Below are 20,052 nucleotides of genomic sequence, written 5' to 3'. Positions count from 1 at the left end.
GGCTGCCTGGATAATACAGTTTTTAGAAGAAGCAGTGTAGTGTTAGGGGGGCATGGCCCCAGGCGCAGAATCAGGGGCACAAACTGGGCGCCCCAGCCCCACAGAGATCCCTGTGACCTGCCTGACTCCAGCAGTGGGGACTTGGTGAGAGCAGAGGGTGAAGAGAGAACCCACCTGGCGGCAAGAGCTGGGCAAGTGTGCTCACCTGCCCCAGGCACCAATGAGCAGCGCTACGCCCCTGTTCAGAAGCTGACTAAAAGCAAGCAGGGAATGGGCTCCTGCCGAACCTCTGTTGGCACAGGGCCAGGCTCAGTGCCTCATAAACGCCAGGTGGAACCTCAGGGGCAGGTTGGACCACCAAAAGCACCCCATCGGAAGATCACAGCAGTTGAGGCAGAGCATAAGGAATCAGGTGGACTTTGGGCCCAAGTTGCTTAGAACTTTGTGAACCAATGCAAGAATCTAAACAAGAACCATGAGACCGGCCTGGTTGCAAATTGGTAGCCAATGCAGGTTCGTTGCATCTTTAGAGTTCAGATTTATGGTTGGCCATCTGTTTCGTTTTTTTAATAACTTGTTATATTTGTCTTCCCACTTTTCCTTCAGAAAGGCCAGAACTGCATACATCAGTCCTCCCCAAACTGATGTTCTCCAGATGTTGTTAGACTCCCAACCCCTCTCAGCCCCAGGCATCCTGGCCAGCGGCCATGCAGGTGGTGGAGCATCTGGAGAGCATAAGGTCGAGCAAGACAAGTGTCCATGATTCACTATTTTATCCTCACAACCACCCTTCAAGATAAGCTAGGTTGAGAAAGTATGGCTGAACCAACCAGGTCGCCCAAATGAACTTCCATGGCTGAGAAGGAATTTGAGCTCAGCTCCCTCTGACCCTCCCCTGGCTCTCCACCCGTGATACCACACAACTGGAACACAGAACAATCTAGTGCCTCCAAACCTTGGCAAAGAGGGTAACTTCCTGGACTAAGGAGTGTTGCAACTTGTCAATGTTCACCAGGTAGGCGGGAAGTAGCCCACAGTGCTCCAGAGGAACCCAACCGTTGAACCCAGGAAAGCCAGCCAGCGCCTTTCTGGTGGTGCCGTGATGGCTCTCCCCAGATTGATGGCTTGCTTTGCAGTTGCATGAAAGGCAGGCTTTAAACAGAGGCAGCCAAGTAGGTGCGTCTGGGATCGCAGTCTTAGGCTGCGTATACACCATATGCTTAAAGTGTGCACATGCACGCACACAAAACCCTGGGAACTGTAGTTTGCTCCTTAAAGGTCCAGTTGTGGCCGACTCTGGGGTTGCGGTGCTCATCTCGCTTTATTGGCCAAGGGAGCGGGCGTACAGCTTCCGGGTCATGTGGCCAGCAAGACTAAGCCGCTTCTGGCGAACCAGAGCAGCACATGGAAACGCCATTTACCTTCCCACTGGAGCGGTACATATTTATCTACTTGCACTTTGACGTGCATTCAAACTGCTAGGTGGGCAGGAGTAGGGACCGAGCAATGGGAGCTCACAGGGATTCGAACTGCCAACCTTCCTTACAGAGCTGCAATTCCCAGCACCCTTAACAAACTAGAGTTCCAATAATTCTTCTTTTTTAGGGGAGTGGCTTCAATGAATGACGTGCGCACAGCCTTAGTAAGTTTGTTTGTGACAACCAGGCATTGTTGCTAAGCCTGTCTGATGCCTCCACAAGCATTTGCCTAACAGAGTTTTGCAGAAAGGCTGAACTGCCCCTTCTCCTCTCTGCCTCTGGGCTTGCCTGCAGTTGCCATTTCTAGTACAATTCAGAACTTTCCTTTCCAAAACTTTGCACAGGTAAGTGATGAGCAGCTCTGCACACCCCATAGGATTGTGCTTTCTCTCTCTCTTTCCCCCGTTCTCCTTCCCTGTCAGCCATTCCAGACTAAAGCACCTCAAGATTCCTGGCCTGTGTATGGCACACCCCCCATAATGCAACGTTTCAACTAGAGATGCCCAACAATAGATTAGGTTATTGGGAAGCAAAAAACAGAGATATTGGGGCAGGGGGCACAGCAAACATAGCAGCAACAACAACCTAAAACGCAACAACAGGTCAACTGAGGTTGAGGAAAAATACTCATAAATGTGCCAAAATTTATTTAAATGGACAGATTATTTGACAGTCCAAGATAAATACCTCACACGATTTCCCTTTGAAAGCCTCTCTCTTTCTCAAAAATGACCAAATTTGCAGGCTGTTACCTGGTTGCGTTTTGCCACAGGCCACTGCTAAATTGTCCATGTCTGGAAGTATCCTTGAAGGCAGATGTTCCAGCCTCAGCCAGCTGCTGTTGGGACCAGCCTTGTCTCCTTGTGCTGCTTGCTGTAGCTTTCCTGGTCCACCCTCATAGGTCTTCCCCAGAGAGAAGCCATTGCTTTGTGTTTACAGCAGGATGCCATCCAGCCTAGACCCCAGAGAGACCTCTTTCGCTTAGGGCCCTGCAGAGAATCTCGCTCCAAACTGAAGACCTGGAGAAACCAGACTGGATTCAGAGCCCCCTTTTAGGGATTCCTCAGGAACCACTGATCCAATTCCAAGCCCTGCCTTGATCTCCACCCTCACCCATTTCCCCCTCCCCCTTACAGGCCTCAGGAGTGAAGGCAGCAGAAGCCCACAGTAGTGCTCATTTGACTGCCATGGGTCTACCTAGGAGGAGAGACGCCCAGCAAAAGAGCAGCTAGCCATGCAGCTGGCAATGTCTAGAAACCTCCCCGTCTCCTCTCCCTCTTCATCCCTGTGGCTTTAGCCTCCACACCATGTCCTGGTCATGTACACGTAGTACATGTGAAAAGGATGTAGGGGTCTTAGTGGACCACAAGCTTAACATGAGTCAACAGTGTGATGCAGCAGCAAAAAAAAGCTAACACTATTCCAGGCTGGATCAACAGAAGTAGAGTGTTCGATCAAGGGAAGTAAGAGAACCACTCTATTCTGCCTTGGTCAGACCACACCTGGAATACTGTGTCCAATTCTGGGCACCACAATTTAAGAAGGAGGTTGACAAGCATGTACAGAGGAGGGCAACCAAGATGATCAAGGGTTTTTAAACCAAGCCTTACGAGGAATGGTTGGAGCTGGGTATGTTTAGCCTGGAAAAGAGGAGACTGAGAGGAGATAGGATAGCCATCTTCAAATATCTCAAGGGCTGTCACATAAAAGACGGAGCAAGCTTGTTTTCTCCTGCTCTGGAGGGCAGGACTCAAACCTATGGCTTCAAATTACAAGTAAGGAGGTTCAGACTAAACATCAAGAAGAACTTTCTGACAGTAAGAGCTGTTCAACCATGGAGTGGACTCCCTCGGGAGGTGGTGGAGTCTCCTTCCTTGGAGGTTTTTAAGCAGTTTGGATGGCCATCTGTCATGGATGCTTTAGGTGAGATTACCTGCATTGCATGGGGCTGGACTAGATGACCTTTGGGATACCCTCCAACTCTACCATTCTATGCACAGTGTACTATCTTTGCATCCCTAAACTCATGAGGTGTGCCACTGAGCATGAAGGATTAATGTACAACCCACACCTTCCAGACCATGTGTGGCTATTTTTCAGCTCCTGCTTCCCCAAGACAGACTTGGCCATTCTCGGTGCCCTTCCTGTAGGGTCTGCCATGGACTTTTCCACCAACACTGAGGTTTCAGAGTCCCATTCCTGTGCCATGGTGACCACAACAACATTGCTATAGCCATCTTGAGTTATCAAAAGGAATTGCAACTCGTCCTCCTTGATATATGCTGCTTTCCCCCACCCCTTTTGCAGAGAATTTTGCCTCTTCTCCCAGAATCTCTCTGCCTCTCTCTCTCTTACACACACACATGCAGATACAGACCAAAATAGCTCCCTGGAAAGGCATTTAAGCAGCCAAAGATAATCCACCAGACCCAGGAAATCGAGAGGATTCCCACTGCACAGATCATAAATGGTGCTGCTTCCTTTATTGACCACCCCCATCAATTAACAATTTTTAATCAAAGTCTAGTTTGCACAACAGCCATGCAAGCTGGAAAGCATGATGATGGGAAACGAGGCTCTCCAGCTCATTACATAATTATCAATCAAAACATATGTTTATAGCAAACATTTAATGAGGAACTAATGAGCTCCCTGGATAGCTGAAGCTAATATTATACCAAAATCTGCATCTCTCTCTTCAAAAGCTCCTTTTTTCTTTCTGCTGACTTGTTTGCATTACCTGTCAGTAATGTTCTCATGGAAGACACGTGTTAGTTCATAATATTCCTCACTTTTTCTGCTCCCTTTTGCCTGTTAGAAATCATTTTAAAGCTACGTTGTGGGGAGCGGGCAAGAGAAACAAGTATGGGATAATAAAATGCATGTAGGAAAAATGGAAGGCACGGACACCAGCTGGACAGCTCAGTTGGTTAGAGCTCAGTTGGTACTGATAACAGCAAGGTTGCAGGTTTGATCACCATATGAGACAGCTGCATATTGCTGCCTCACAGTGGGTTGGACATCCTCAGGGTCACTACCAACTCTACAACTCTATGATTTTATAACCTCTTGACACAGATCATTTGAAACGGCAACATATAAATATAGCTACATGATGCATTCTCACTGCAAGATCAGTGGGAAAGTGAGGCATTAGACAAGATGGTGAGATCTCTGTGTAACATCCTGATGTTCTTTGGAATTCTCTGCCACAAGGTGTAGTGATGATGGCCCCTGGTTTGGGAGCTATAAAAAGGGGAGTGGGGCAAATCATAAAGCGGGGGGGGGGGGACCGTGAAGGTCATCTTGCCTGACCACATGGAGGAAGAGAGGAAAGTGGCACCTCCATCTTCTGAGAAGGGTGGCTTACTTGGACAACTTGCACCCTGGAAGGGCTGGGTGCTGATGCCAGCCATGGGTCTCCCTTACATTTGTTTTTCTGACCCATCACTGGGAGGTGGGAGGTGGTTACCTAGAGCCAGGGTCTGTGCCTTGAAAAGCAGTCTAGATACCTTCACCCCGGTATGGCTCCCCTTTATCACATACACAGCCCAACAAGACAACGACAAAAACCCACCAACAACATACAAATCAATATGGCTAACCTGATCCAAAACACCCACCCACCCCACTCACACATGAAAACAAAGACCACCACAGCCAACCACAAATGAACAACCACACCCTAGACCAACCCCAACCTCTCTCACCACCAAAGGAACACAAGCGAACAACAAAGAACCTACACAAACAATGCTGACACCAAACCCTACATATAGTAAGTAAAATAGAAACACCGTCGCCTGACCCCACCCCCACCCATCTTTCCCCCCCTCCACCTCTTTCCCCCTTTTCTTCCCAATGTCTCAACAAATGAAACTGATTTGTAAAAATGTTACATGGGGGAAAAATATGAGAGAGACATTGCAAACACTTTTGTAAAACAAGAAAATCTTTAATAAAAAAAGAAGGAAAAAAAGAATTTGAAATTAACAACAAAAAAGAAAAGAAAAGAAAAGCAGTCTAGATTTTTTTTAAAAAAAGCTAAATATGCAGATAAACTGTGCTTCAAAGTGCAGATGGTTGTGATGCTCTGCTTCCTTTTGCAGTTCCCCTTCCATTGCCCCTTTGGAAGAGATGGCCTCTGCTCCTCCGATCTCTGGCTCTGTCGGAGACCAGCCTGTGAGCCAGCTGGGCTCTCTCCAAACTGAAATGCAAAGGCTGTTGAAGGCTGGTATCTGTCTTTTCAGCAGCAATGAGGAAGGCCAGGCTTTGGCTGCCTTCAAAAAGGCATACAGGCTCTCAGGTAGCCTCCCAGAGCCTCGCTCCAAAGCCAAGTGTCTCTTCAACCTCGGGGCGGCTTACATTGCCGCTGGCAAGCCCCAGAAGGGCCTCAAGTGCCTGTTGAAGGCCAAGGAGCTTGGAGCTGAGGCGAAGGATGGCGACCTCTCCTTCAACATGGGCGCTGCTTACGACGACATGAGAGAATACGCAAAAGCTGCAGAGTTCTACGGAAAGGCCATCCAGGAATACAGCACAAATCAAACGCAAAGCGCAGCCGATGCCCTGATCAAGCTGGCCTATTGCCTGGTGAGCACAGGTGACGTGGAGTCAGCCGCACAGTCTTTTCGCCTGGCCGGCCAGGCCTACCAAAGAGTGCAACTCCCAGAAGACGCAGCCATGGCTATGAGGGAGGCAGCAAATTACTTCCTGCGAAGCCCAGTGTACTCCCCAGACGACGTCTTGGAGAGCTTGCAGGCCTGCAGCCGGTTGTGCACCAAGATAAGGAACCAGGAACTGCTGGGTATAGCTAAGTACCTCCGTAGTCCCCATTGGGTTTCCTTAAGGGAAAATCCTGCCACCCCAGAAATCTCAGGGGGCTGCCAGAGTGCCCTCTAGCCAGATGAGCTACTCTGCCTTTGGGACCCAGTTCCCACCCTTGATCTCAGCAGGAATGGGGATTCCCAAACGCAGGCTTTTTGATAGACAAGTATGAAGATGAAGTGGAAGAAGAAATCTCATGCCCAGGGACAGTGTGTGTGAGACAGATGTACTAACACATTCTTCAGCTAGAAAGGCTCCAAGGACAACTTACATATGATCATTAAAAACAAGATTGTCCCTGCTCACATGTTTACAATGGGCACATCACAAAGGGAAAGGAGGGGGAGGGAAGAGGGAAACAGGCAAATAGGCTAGGGTTACCAGACGTCCCCGGATTCACCAATCTGTCCCCGGACAAAATCTGTCCCCGGAATGTCCCCGGATTTTAATTAATGTCCCCTGATTTATGCCTGGGGACTTCCGGTGAGGCAACATGGCGGGTGCCAAGGCAGCGAGCAGCACTGGAGGTCCCGGCCATGTCAAAGTTCCAGCCAGCCGATCCGCTGGCTGGGGGGGGGGCTATTTAAACCGAGGCGTGAGCCAGAGAGCTTCCTTTTGATTCACTTCCTCGATCAACGCTCGCCCCGAAATTGCGCAGAGCCGCCCGCAGCAGAAAAGCCCTTGACACCCTTCTGCTGCGGGCTCTGCACACCCGAGTTGGGGGGGGGGGCAAGCAAGGCGCTGAGGCGGTGAAGAAGAAGAGGAGAAGCCTAGAAAAGAGTTCTGCTCCGTTAAGAGAGAGAGAGAGAGAGAGAGAGAGAGATGGAGCGCTGTGTGTGTGTTTTAATGCGTGTTTTCCCAAGACCAGCAAGCACCTTTACTCGATCTCTCCCCACCCATCCTCTTTTTTGGGGGCGTTTGTGTGTTTGTAGATGGGCTTCTCCACCTGCCTTGTGCCAAGGTGCACGCCCCCTAAAAAAGGTCTCAAGAACTCTGGGCAACCGTTTCCTAAAATAATAAAGCATGAAAAAAATTTTAAAAGTGTCCCTGGATTCCTTGAAAAAAATCTGGTAGCCATAAAATAGGCACCAGTTACAAAAGCTACATATTTTCCAGAGGGATATCCCTTGGGTTAGTCTCTAACAGCAAAAACAACAAAGAGCCTTGTGGTACCTTAAAAACTAACAAATTTATTATGGCATAAGCTTTTGTGAATTACAGTCCACCTCTGCAGATGTATGAAGTGTTATCCTGAGTTGCAGTTATATTATATACCTGGCCATGTTGAGGGAAGGAGGGGTAGTTCTTCTAATAACCAACTTGAATGGGAACAGGGAGAGGAAGGTTCTGATGGAGCTGGTCTTGCAGCAGAGAGGATGGAGTGGCCCTTCCTGTCTCTGCCTGTGCACTGCAAGGAAAATCTTGGCTTGACTTCCCCAACCTGGTGTCCTCTAGATGTTTTGGGCCACAACTCCCATCAACCCCGGCCTGCACAGCTAGGGCTGATAGGAGCCTGGCTGGTCAGGCTGGGGGCAGATGGAAGTTGTGGTCCAAAACATTTGGAGGGCACTTGGTTGAGAAAGCCTGGCCTAGCAGGATGCTACTCCAATTGCCTCTCATTCTCTGATAGGGGTGCCAACTTGAATAAAATATTAGGGTGACCCAGGTAAGCCCCTCACAAGATGATGCAGCTCATGCACGCCTTTTGAATGGCAATGTCCCATCAACTTTGAGGGGGCATGTCCTCTCAAATGTTTTATTGGGGTGCGAAGGGGCCTTGGCCCCTAGGAGTTGACTCCTATGTTCCAGTCATAGCTGCAACTCACACTGATGCCACAATGCTAAGAGTACTTCTGCAAGAAGAGGAAGCTGAAGGTTCTTTTAAGTGCTGTATTTTTCGCTCCATAAGATGCACCTAGTTTTTAGAGGGGGGATGCCAGAAAAAAAATATTCTTTAAAGCGAGCGCTGAGCAGAGCCTGTATGCATCCCAGGCTCTGCTCAGCGCTCCTTTCACAAAACGTGTGGAGCGTGTGTGCAGCACTTGCAGGCTTTTCCCCGAGGAGGGAGAAGGGCAGCCCATCACTGACGGGCTGCCCTTCTCCCTCCTCGGGGAAAAGCCCCCACTCCATGCAGCTCTTTAAAGGGAGCGCTGAGCAGAGCCTCCCGTCTGCATTCGCGCCGTAAGACACACACACATTTCCCCTTACTTTTTAGGAGGGAAAACGTGCGTCTTATGGAGTGAAAAATACGGTAACTGAAGATGGCCTGTCCCAAGTAGGGATGGGGGCTTTGCCACTTCTTGAGTGGGAGGGGCATTCTCTGAGCCTTTTCTACACCCAGGGGCCCTTTATGTCTAGGGGCGAGGGGGATGCTCCATCCCAGTGGAAAGACCCAGTCTTTCGGGAACACATTTCCTCTGAGTCTTGCTCCCTTCAACTGTGCAATGCCCACAAAGTCCTGCTTGAACAGCTGGAAAGATCCCAAGCTCCCTCCAGCTAATGGTGGGTTTTCTCCCCCCACTCTGGCTCTCAGGCAAACTCTACAATCACCTGGGGCTGCACTATGCGGAAATGAGGTGCTTCCAGCAGGCAGAGCAACACTTTGATGCAGCTCTCCAGCTTTGCAGCGGGAAAGGCTTTTCGGTGCGGAAGAAAGCTGTCCTGTTGCAGAACCTGGGGGCTGCCTGCAACGCCCTGGAGTGCTTCGAAAGAGCCCTGCGGTACCACAGCGAAGCAGCTGACATGTACGGTGAGTTGCATTGGGTTAGTTTTTTTTTAAGCCAATTTATTCAAGTCTTAAAAACACATTGCTGTACCAATACATAGAGAATGATGTGGCATAAACAAAAAACTTAAATTATTGTCCCTATTCATATTACTTTTAAAGATAAACAAAATACCTACTTCTTAATACAAACTTTTATAATATTTGGTTGTTTTGATCACATCAAATAATTAATTGCAATCTTTATTTTGTTCACATATCTTTGCATGTCATTGTCTGTTAATTTCTCTTCAGCTTTGTTTGCCAGTTGGGCCTCTGTCTGTCAGCTAACAAAGCTTGTGGGTCACTGGTCTCATCTGTGGGGTGCTGTGCTTGTTCAATTCATTTGCACTCCTTCTTACCTAGAATGTTACAATCCCTGTTTGAAAACATGTCCTCCTGGAGTTTCTAGGCTGGGGTATGCATTGCTAAGCGGCTTAGCAGAGATTTGAAAGACTTAGAAGCTGGAAGTACCTGGTCCCACCACCTCACCACCCATTGTGCCTCTTTCTGTTGGAAAGAGCCATGGGACGCTACCCAGGGCTCCTTGGTAAAAGGGGGGGGGGGATGTTCATTGCTTTCTGTTCTGTCCTATTTGCAAGGAGGGCTTCAGATTCTAAGCTCACGTGGTGGGAGCCAGTTTCTCATGGCTGCCTCTTGCAGGGGAGAGACGGGAAGAGGTGGAGCTTGGGCGACACCATAAAGCAGTGGTGGCCAAACTTGGCCCTCCAGCTGTTTTGGGACTACAATTCCCATCATCCCTGACCACTAGTCCTGTTAGCTAGGGATGATGGGAGTTGTAGTCCAACTGGCTGGAGGGCCAAGTTTGGCCACCACTGCCATAAAGCAAGCACTGGTTGAGAGACAAAAAAAATGTCCTTATTTCTGCCAGGCCGCCTCCTTAGGCCAAATTAATCCCACAGCCCATCTAGCCCCGGATCACCTCTGCTGGCTGGCAGCCACACTCTTCAAGGTGTCAGGAAGACAACACTCAGTCCCTCCACCGGCTCCCTGGCATTCTCCTCCTCCACCAAGTGCTGCCCTCCAAACTGCAGGGTTGCTGCACCCTACTAAACCACTTCCAGCCACCCAAAGCTCCTCCTCCCTTCTCCACCCTCTCTGTGCCTGTGTAAGCTGAAACAGGTAAATGGAACCTTCAGGTTCAGAGGCAGTCTACCTCAGAATATTGGGGGCAAGCAACAGGGAAATGTTCTTGCTCTTGTGGGCTTCCCAGAGGCATTTAGCTTGCCTATGTGGAAAACAGGATACTGGGCCAGACAGGGACAAATGACCGATGTTAGAAACAGAGATATGAAAGCTAGGAGCTAAATGGCACCTTAAACCTAGGTTATGGGCGCAACAATGGAATGTCTAGGCACGCTTTTTTAATAACAAGAATACAAAGCTGAAAATGAATGAACTGCAACTAAAATTTTATGTTCATGGTCTAGTCTATCCCCTGTCCACCCCCCTAATATTCATAAGAGGGTCTCTTCTCCAGTTTTCAGAGTGGTGGCTTTCTAAAAAAAGCTCAACAACTTTGCGGGTGTCAGGATTTTACTTTGTGAAATATGGCAACCTTAAGAAATTGCTCACGCTCATGAAATTCCCTGTTGCAAAATGCGCCTAGAACAATGGGAGTTTCGAACACTGCAAATGACTATACCCATGAAGCAAACAGACTGTAAGGCAGAGGTAGGAGCTGAACACCAAAAACCAAAACACTCTTTTGTCTTATTTCTTGCTGCAATACAATGCCCATTTTAAGGAAAGGCACAAGTGGGGAAAAGCATAACTGGCCCACGACCACACCAACTGAGTCTGAAACTTACTGTATTTTTCACTCTATAGGACGCACTTCTCCCCCTCAAAAATCAAGGGCAAATGTGTGTGCGTCCTATGGAGCAAATGGAGGATCCTTGGCTTCAGCGATAGCAACGCGAAGCCTCCGAAGCGCAGAGGGAGCGCTCCCTCCACACTCCGGAGGCTTCGCGTTGCTTTCGCTGAAGCCTGGAGAGCGAGAGGGGTCGGTGCGCACCGACCCCTCTCGCTCTCCAGGCTTCAGGGATAACCACCTGAAGCCTTTGGAGGGCAGCGGGAACTCACACTGCGCTCCAAAGGCTTCGGGTTCCTTTTGCTGAAGCCAGGAGAGTCTCGTGCTGCATTCCGAAGGCTTTGGGTTCCTTTTGCTGAAGCCAGGAGAGCAAGACTCTCCTGGCTTCTGCAGAGAGGGAGAGCTGCACAGCGCCCCTTCAGCGAAGCAGGAGGAGAAATGGCAGGGGTTCCATTTCTCCTGCCGCTTCGCTGAAGGGGCGCTGAGCAGAGAGGGGGAGATTTTTTTTTCTTGTTCTCCCCCTCTAAAACTAGGTGCGTCCTATACAGCAAAAAATACAGCACCTTTCCTCCACACTTGAAAACTCTGTGTTTGAGGGGTCTTTTTTCCCCTCTGGAGTTTTTTTCCAGGGAAGACACACTCTTTAAAGCAAAGGACTCATCCACACTTACCTTTTGCCCTGTGTCTTCCCAGACACAAGTCCATGCTTTCCCAGTCTGTGTCCAAGAGATTTTTTTTTTTGTCCTCCTGCTTTCCCCAGGAAAACCTGATCTTCACTGCTGAATCAGAGCAAATCACAATTTGGGTTTTCCGAACCTGCTGCTTGTTACACTTCAGCTTTAAAGAGTGGGTTTTCGTGGGGAAAGCTCTGGGGCAAAAAGGAGAACTCAGACCTGGAGCTTTAAAGTGCAGACCTGTGTCTGGAAACAGCGGGGCAAAAGGTAAGTGGGGATCAGCCAGGAGCCTCAGTCATGAACACACACACACACACACACACACCCGCAAATTGGTTCCCTTTCCGCTTCTTTACCCTATCTGAAATGTCAGGAGCCAGAGCAGATGGCTGTATAAGGCTTCCAGTGAAGCATGTAGATCTCTTTGCCTCAATTCTCAGCAAAACAGTCAAATAAGAGACAGTATGGTGATTTGTATAATATATGCAGATTGCAGACCGTAGCTTTCATTGGGGCATAATTTTGGTCACTCTGATGCAGAATTCCAAGCCTGCAGGAGCCCTCACTGCCCCTGTGGCAGATTCGATCTCACCCTACAGGATTGCATAAGGCTAAAATGTCCCCTGCTAGGGAGGTTTTCAGAACAATATCCTTTTGGGGGAAAGTTTCTAGAGTTCTGGGAAGGGGCTGGATCCATTTGCCAAGCTGCTGACATCATCCGTGTTGGATTCCCCCCCCCCTTTTTTTTTGCCAGGGGCACTGGGGGAGAGGGCTGCTCAGGCTCAATGCCACTACAATTTGGCCACTGCTCACGGCCAGCTGAAAAACTACGACATGGCCGGATTTTACTCCCAGCAGGCGCTGAAAGCTTTTGTGGAGGCAGGTAAGCGACTGTGGTGAAGCCCACCTTATATACAGTGGTACCTCGGGTTACAGACGCTTCAGATTACAGACTCCACTAACCCAGAAATAGTACCTCGGGTTAAGAACTTTGCTTCAGGATGAGAACAGAAATCGTGCTCCGGTGGCGCAGCAGCAGCAGGAGGCCCCATTAGCTAAAGTGGTGCTTAAGGTTAAGAACAGTTTCAGGTTAAGAACGGACCTCTGGAATGAATTAAGTACTTAACCCGAGGTACCACTGTATCAGGTCAGTCCTTTGGTGCCTCTGGTCCAGTATGACCCATTCCAGCCATCTCCAACCAGGTGCTGTCCCAGTGACTGGATGATAACTCCCCTTGGCTCCAGCCTGAGTCAGGGGTGATGGGAGTTGTGGTCCAAAACATGTGCAGAGTGCCCAGTTGGGGAAGGCAGGTCCACTCTGATTGGCAGGGGCTCTCCAGGAACACCTACTGATCCTACTGTATTAGCTAGCGTGGGGAGTAGGCTGGGGTCCTTCTGTATGCAAAGCAGAGAGCCACTGGTGGTGTGGTTAGAGGGCAGACTAGGAGCTGGGAGACCCAGAGAGAGAAGATTAGGAGGAGGAGCCCAGTGCTGAAGGGGGAACAGGCTTTAAGGAGCAGTTCAAACTCTGAGGTCTCCCAAGAATGCGCAGAGTAATGAGAAGAGAAGACCAGAGAGCAGAGGTGCACAGATGCAATTTTAGGCTGCTTGGGAAACACCCAGTAAAGGAGGAGGCTTAGAGAGGATGACTGGCAGGGACCTTCAGTCCTGACCCCTGCTCCATAGGGGCAGGACCTACTGGAGAGTGTTGCTGGGACCACTAGGCTGAGTTGTATGACCGTTTCCTTGAATAAAGAGTTAACTTCGCTGACAACAGAGATCTGCTTCCTTCATTGCTGACTCCAGCCCTGACACCAGGCTAAAGTCATGAACTACAAGTGGGGTTTGGAACAGAGTCACATTAACCTCCAGGAGAGCTCATACTAAGGAATTTGAGAGACAGAACAGGCAGGTGGGACCAGCGGCAAAATGTTGCAATGTTACATGCATGCCACCTCGCCTGTTTTCAGAACACTCTGCAGTATTCCATTTTGCCTTCTCCCTGGTTTTCCATCCTGCGCCTCCAATTGACCTGTTCTGTAGGTATTGTTCATTGAGCTGTTAGTTCCCTGCGCCCCAAAAGCCTTTTTGTACTTCTGCACACCTTGTCATTCGCTCCATGCCTGCTAGTATCTCCTCCTCCCTCTTGGGCTTGGGTACTGCTGCTTTGGCTACACAAGAATCCACACACAGGCAATGAGTTCTCTATAAGTATATAAGATGCAGCTGTTAGTGTTGTTGAGACATTTTGGAGTGTGAGTGAAGGAATGTTTTGGAGTGCAAAATGCCTCTGAATTTACACAGCCAGGGGGGAAGAAGGAACTCTCACTGTCCCTTGGAGGCCTTCAGGCCCAGCTGCCTTATTTCTGCTTGCAAAATGCAAATGGAACAATAAAACCTGTTTTATACAAGGTAATCAAATGGTAATTGAAAGTCATCTTAAATGTGGAGCAATGGGCTATTAAGAACTTCCAGAAACTCACCACTGCAAACCTTGTTTTTGCACTGATGTCTCCAGAAACCTACAATGCCTGCTGCCTGACAAGGAGGTGAAACTAAAAAAAGAGTAGTTTTGTATATTCCTGCTTGTAACTGAGCAGATTGACACTGTTTCACTTTGAAAAGTAGTTCAGCTCATATGCCAGCTAAAGACCTGAGCTAGTTGCAGATCAAAGTGTCCCCAATTCCAGGCAAGAAACTACGAGCCATTGACCCTATGCTCCTCCTCATTCCATCCTGGACTTCCTGGCCCCTGTCCTGCAACTATTGGCTCTGTTTCTTCCTCCAGGTGACTCCTATGGTGAGGCGCAGGCCTGTGAGCAGCTGGGCATGACTCACCTCTGCCAGGGCCACTTTGGTCCAGCCATCCGTTACTACAAACAAGCCCTGGCTCTGTTTGAAAAGTCAAAGGTACATCTGTGTTTGTCTGCCTTGTTTGCTTTGTACTGCATACAGAGGAGGAGGAGGAGAAAGGCCTGCAAGACATCAGGGAACTGCCCTGATTCTCCCTCCCCTCTCAGAGGGGCTTCTAAAACTAGCAACCATGGAAGATAGTGTGGCACTGTCCATGCTTCAGAGTTTCTGCCTTCGTGTCCTACTGAAATTCAGACTTCTTGAGCTTACTATGGGGGGCATATTCCTCTCCCCCTCTACTTGTGGGGACATCAGAAGAGCCCGGCTGTAGCTGGATCAATCCAAAGGGGACCCATCTAGCTCAGCACCGTGTTCTCACAGTGGGCAATCAGATGCACATTGCGGGATGCCCACATGCAGGATATGAAGGCGGCAACAGTGCTTGTCCCTTTTTGCAATCGTTGTCACCTGGAGATCAGAGCCCGGAAGTGCAAACAGATGAAAGGAAGAGTGAAATGTCCTTTCTATCCTGCTGCTGCCTATGGCACTGCTGCTGCTGCTGCTGACTTTGGACAGTCTGCAACTGGGAGCATGAAAGAGACTTTCCCTCCTCATTTTGATGTGAATCATTCCCTGCCCTACCTTCCGGTGTACCGGCACAAGAGGACCCAGAAATAAACCGCAGCAAGATTGGCCCAGTTCCAAGGCCAGGTGCCGCTCTGAAGTTGAAAGAACAGCAGATAGGAGGCCTGTAGGGAGGGCAGAAACTCAGTTGCCGTTCTCAGATCCTTATTCTTAGGCCCTGGCTCTTTAGTCACTTGAGAGGTGCAGAGGCAGCCTGAATATAGCCCTGTACCCTGAAAGCAGCACCCAGATCACACCATCCAATCCCATCTGGAGACTGCACTCTTTGAGGAATTACAAATAAGGAAGAGAGGGAGCCAGAATTGCCTTTCTCCTGGAGAGAAAGAATCAACACTGTTATGTACTGAGTTGAATAGGATCCAAACTGCAGCAGTCTGATTGGTCCTAGAACAATAGGATCCAAAAGGCAGCAGTCTGATTGGTCCTAGAACAATAGGATTCAGAATGCAGCAGTCTGATTGGTCCTAGAACAATGCAACAGTATGATTGGTTGGCAGGAACCACCCAATCATGTTCCAGATAGAAGTGAATCCACAACTTGATTGGCTTACAGTAGAATTCTGGAATTAGCCAATCATGTGCAGCCCATTGTGTAAATAATGTATATAAAGCAGATACTTTGAGGGGACTTTCATTCATTCCTCCTCACCACTATGAGCTGAATAAAGAGCATGAAATCACTTTGCGACTCTGAGTTTATTTCAAACACCAAACTCTTATTGAATTTATTTTTATAGCTAGATTTACAGCATTTTTATAAAAAAAGATTTAAGAGGGATCAGTATCACACACCCACTCCCCCACCCCACAATTGCCATTATAGCTGACAAAGCAGAGATATATACATAAGTAGTTAAAACAGTTTAAATACCCAGGAGAACAACCAACCTTCTACTGACAAGAGGATCATTAAATAAAATAAAAAGCCAAAGAACAAAACTGTAGCTTAATGAGCACAGACCAAAGCAGCTGGTGCAATTGGGCCATTTATCAAGGGCTGGATTCTGCTGTCCATTGGACGGATAGGCCCTGCCCCACATCTAATAGTGCCTATTGCTGCAAACCCCTCCAGAAGCAGACAGCATCACTGGGCAGGTGAGCAAGGAGGAAGCAATTCTTGCATGGCCCGGGAAAGGTGCTATCCCAGAGTCCACTGGGGGAGGGAAAGATGGCTGGCCTTAGACATATGGACACCAGAACTTCCTTACGGAAACAGACTGAAGTCCAGGATAATCCAGCACCCAAATTCCCAGAGTAGGCAAAGAGATGCTTCTGGGAGCTTTAGAAGCAGAAGATAGGAAAGGGGCCTGTATCAGGAGCAGGACATAGGAGCATAAGAAGTGTGCCTTATAGTGAGTCAGACCTTTGGGTCCATCTGGCTCAGTAGTTCCCACACTGACTGGCAGCAGCTCTCCAGGATTTCAGACAGAGAGCTCTCCATGCCCAACCTGGGGATTGAACCCGGATCTTTCTGCATGCAAAGCAGATACTTTCTCACTAGGCTTCATCCCTTCGTTTCAGCATTACGTACAGAAGGGCCCATGCTCTATTCTTGGTATCTCCAGATAGACCTTGGGAGAATTCCTATCTGAACCCCCCCCCCCCCCCCGAAACACTGCCAATCAGTATTCACCAGGGAGAGGGAGCCAGTGGCCTTCCAGATGCTGCTGGACTCCAACTCCCATCATCCCCCTGACCATGTTGACTGGGGCTAGTGGGAGCTGGAGAAGACCTACAGCAGCTGTGAAGCTCCCTATTCCTGGTGTAGATGATTCTGAGCTTGATGGATCAAGGATCTGACCTGGTGTAAGGCAGTTTTCTATGCCCCTAAGCAGCGCAAAAAGTCACTTCCTGGCATACCACTGAACACGGAGGTTCCATCTAGCCATCTCAGTTAATAGAGGCTGTTGGACGTCTCCTCACATTAAGCCAGGGTAACTGGCCTGGTGCCCTCCATATGCTGCTGGGCTCCATTTTCCATCAAGCCCAGCCAGCATGGTCAAGGATGATGGGAGTTGCAGACCAACAACATCTGGAATGCTCCACATTGATTACCCTGGGAGTAGCTGCTTCCACTGGCAACTAAACACATTGCTTGGGTTGCTTGTTCAGGTGGGTTGGCCCTGAATAGGATTGGGGCCGTGGGGGTGGGCTAGCGACACAGTTGCAGGAGTATAGAGCTAGACCCTGCAGAGATGTTTTTCACGAGGGAGCCATCAGTTACAGGTTCTCTAGCCTAGCCATCTCCAATGCCATTTTCAGATTTGATCTGTGGCTATTTGGTGTCACACTGAAATAATTGCCCAACCCAGCCTGGCCAGGGTAGAAAAAGGAGGAAGGCTGAATGGAGGCTGAGCTGACCACAGAGTGCAGGAGACAAGCCACTCAGGGCAGCCTTGGAAAAGGAAGAGGGGGAAGTTTTGTGTTTCTTAGGAAAGTGGAAGCCTCCAAAACCAGTGAAATATACTCGGAGTTGAGAGTGGATTTCATGCTCTTTATTCAGCTCATAGTGGTGAGGAGGAATGAAAGTCCCCCCAAAGTATCTGCTTTATATACATTATTTACACCATGGGCTGCACGTGATTGGCTAATTCCGGAATTCTCCTGTAGGCCAATCAGGTTGTGGATTCACTTCCATCTGGAGCTGGATTGGGTGGCTCCTGCAGACCAATCATACTGCTGCATTGTTCTAGGACCAATCAGACTGCTGCATTCTGAATCCTATTGTTCTAGGACCAATCAGACTGCTGCATTTTGGATCCTATTGTTCTAGGACTAATCAGACTGCTGCATTTTGGATCCTATTCAACTCAGTACATAACAACCAGGATCCTCCGGTTAGAGGGGAAATGGCTGCCCTCCCCACTGTGGACAGTAGGAAGATGAACTTGGCTCATCTATCTCAATACTGTCGACACTGACTGGCAGCAGCTCTTCTGAGTGAACCTGTGACCTTCTGCATGCAACACAGGCGCTCTGCCATGGACCCACGGCCACTTTCCCATGGTCGCTCTCGTGTTTGTCTCCCACAGTGACACATGCTGCATCTCTTTGCATCTTATTTCCTTCTCTTCTTCCCTCATCAACAGGAAGCATCTGAAATCCCTCAAAAACGGATTTGGGAGAAATTGGCTGCTGTCGCTAACTATCAAGCGAACGCCGAGGATGAGTTTGCGGATTTGGCAATAACAGATGTAAGAATCGCTGGGGTGGGGGGGCAAACATTTGCACAAATACTGCTGGCGTGCTGGGCCCACCTGACCCTTCAAGCTCCTCCTGCTTGCCCCAGCATGCTTGGCCATTGGCTCAAATGGGCAGCTGGCCCAGGGTGCCCCGGCTGAGTTCATCCCCACCTTCCATCCGTGGAAGTCACTTGCTCCAGCTTTTCCTTTTCAGCTCACTCTAGGACAGCGGTTCTCAACCTGTGGATCCCCAGATGTTGTTGGACTACAACTCCCATCATCCCTGAGCTCTGGCCTTGCTAGCTAGTGGTGATGGGAGTTGTAGTTCAACAACATCTGGAGACCCACAGGTTGAGAAAGGCTGCTCTAGGACATGGGTAGGCAAACTAAGGCCCAGGGACCGGATCCGGCCCAATCGCCTTCTAAATTCAGCCCAAAGATAGTCCAGGAATCAGCGTGTTTTTACATGAGTAGAATGTGTCCTTTTATTTAAAATGTATCTCTGGGTTATTTGTGGTGCATAGGAATTCATTCATTCCCCACCCCCCAATAAAATATAGTCCGGCCCCCCACAAGGTCTGAGGGACAGTGAACCAGCCCCCTGCTGAAAAAGTTTGCTGACCCCTGCTCTAGAAAGTCATTGCCCCCTTTTTTGGCCTTTTGCCTCAGTAATGTTTTGTGGGTGGTATTTAGGATCAAAGCGAGCTGCCTTACACCAGCCTTAACAAATATGGCATTGCCAGCCTTATCAAATTCAGCTCCCTCCCCACAGGCCTGGGAATCTTTTTCAGTTCAAGGACCCCATTGCCCCATGGGGGACCTTCTGGGAGCCACATGCAAATGGTGGGCAGGGCTGGAGGCAAATGTGGGCTCAGTAGGCTACATCTCAGTCATGCAAAGGTAGGCAAAAGGTGTCATCAAACCCCAAGGACGCATTCCAGCCAGGCCAAAGGACTCAAGGAGATGCCGTAAGGGGAGACATCAGAGGGCTGGAGAAAAAGGACTGGAGGGCCACATTCATTGCCAGGGCCTAGGGGTCCCCACCGCTGCTCTCAGAGTCAAATCTCTGACTGAGGTTTAGGTTCATCCTTCCTGCAATCTGCGTACATCTAAATGTGACCACCAAGCTAAGTCTGGGGTGGGGGAGGCAATTGCCAAAGAAAGGAATTTTGCACGAGCTGCCATTGTTGGAATGAGTATAATGATTCTAAAATGTCTCTCCATTTTTATCTATTGGGAGGATAATGGAGGCCAGGGTGGGTCAGGTGGGACCCTCCTGTCCCCTATAAAAGCTGTTGAGTTTGTTAAGTTGTGGGTGAACATAGCAGATGCCACAGTGATTCTTCAAACAGCTCTTGTTTAGTCACAGGCCCAGTGCAGAAATGGGCTGAAGGGTTCAGCCAACCTGCTTATATAGAGCTCAACTACAAAGCAACAGTAACAACTTTCTGTAACTATCCAATCACTGAACGTCACTTTCAATTCCTTATTTGCATATGTGGACCTGAATGAAAACTATCTACAGTATCCCCCTGCTGGCCCAGGGTGAGAACTGCAATACATAACAGAGTTAGTCTTGCTTGCTGGCCAGAGCAGGCAGGCAGGGACAATGTGCTCTTGCGAGCTGAGGGTGGAGGGCAATTTGGGGCAGGAGCTGCCCAGTTGCTCCAAGGAAAAAGTGCAAAGCTAGCATATCGGGGATAAGGGCTGTGCTCCTCAGCACTGCTTCTCTTTTATACCTTGCATGCTGATTGCAGCATCTGAACTGCATGAGGCAGGTGACATTCACCTGTCCCGA

At 49.1% G+C, this 20,052-nt stretch overlaps 1 protein-coding gene across 6 annotated transcripts in view; it reads left to right on the top strand.

The window, feature by feature from the left end:
* Nucleotides 1-1,576: 1,576 nt before the first annotated feature.
* Nucleotides 1,577-20,052, top strand: part of LOC310749569 (tetratricopeptide repeat protein 24-like) — a 38,713-nt gene continuing 20,237 nt past the window's right edge. For 4 of the 6 annotated variants that reach the window (XM_083586761.1, XM_083586765.1, XM_083586764.1 and 1 more), the window contains exons 1-6: nucleotides 3,106-3,401; nucleotides 5,588-6,282; nucleotides 8,836-9,051; nucleotides 12,329-12,457; nucleotides 14,363-14,484; nucleotides 18,162-18,266. In XM_083586761.1, coding sequence (XP_083442887.1) covers nucleotides 3,376-3,401; nucleotides 5,588-6,282; nucleotides 8,836-9,051; nucleotides 12,329-12,457; nucleotides 14,363-14,484; nucleotides 18,162-18,266 — 1,293 coding nt within the window. In that variant the 5' untranslated portion in view covers nucleotides 3,106-3,375. Of the gene's footprint in view, nucleotides 1,823-3,105; nucleotides 3,402-5,587; nucleotides 6,283-8,835; nucleotides 9,052-12,328; nucleotides 12,458-14,362; nucleotides 14,485-18,161; nucleotides 18,267-20,052 lie in introns of those variants that run through there. The other 2 variants (XM_083586762.1, XM_083586766.1) reach the window with 2 other exon arrangements.

This window comes from Podarcis filfolensis (assembly GCF_964270895.1).
Source record: "Podarcis filfolensis genome assembly, chromosome: 14".
NCBI lineage: Eukaryota > Metazoa > Chordata > Lepidosauria > Squamata > Lacertidae > Podarcis > Podarcis filfolensis.
The sequence above is the reverse complement of the archived record's forward strand: the minus strand, read 5'-3'. Positions and strand labels throughout refer to the sequence as shown.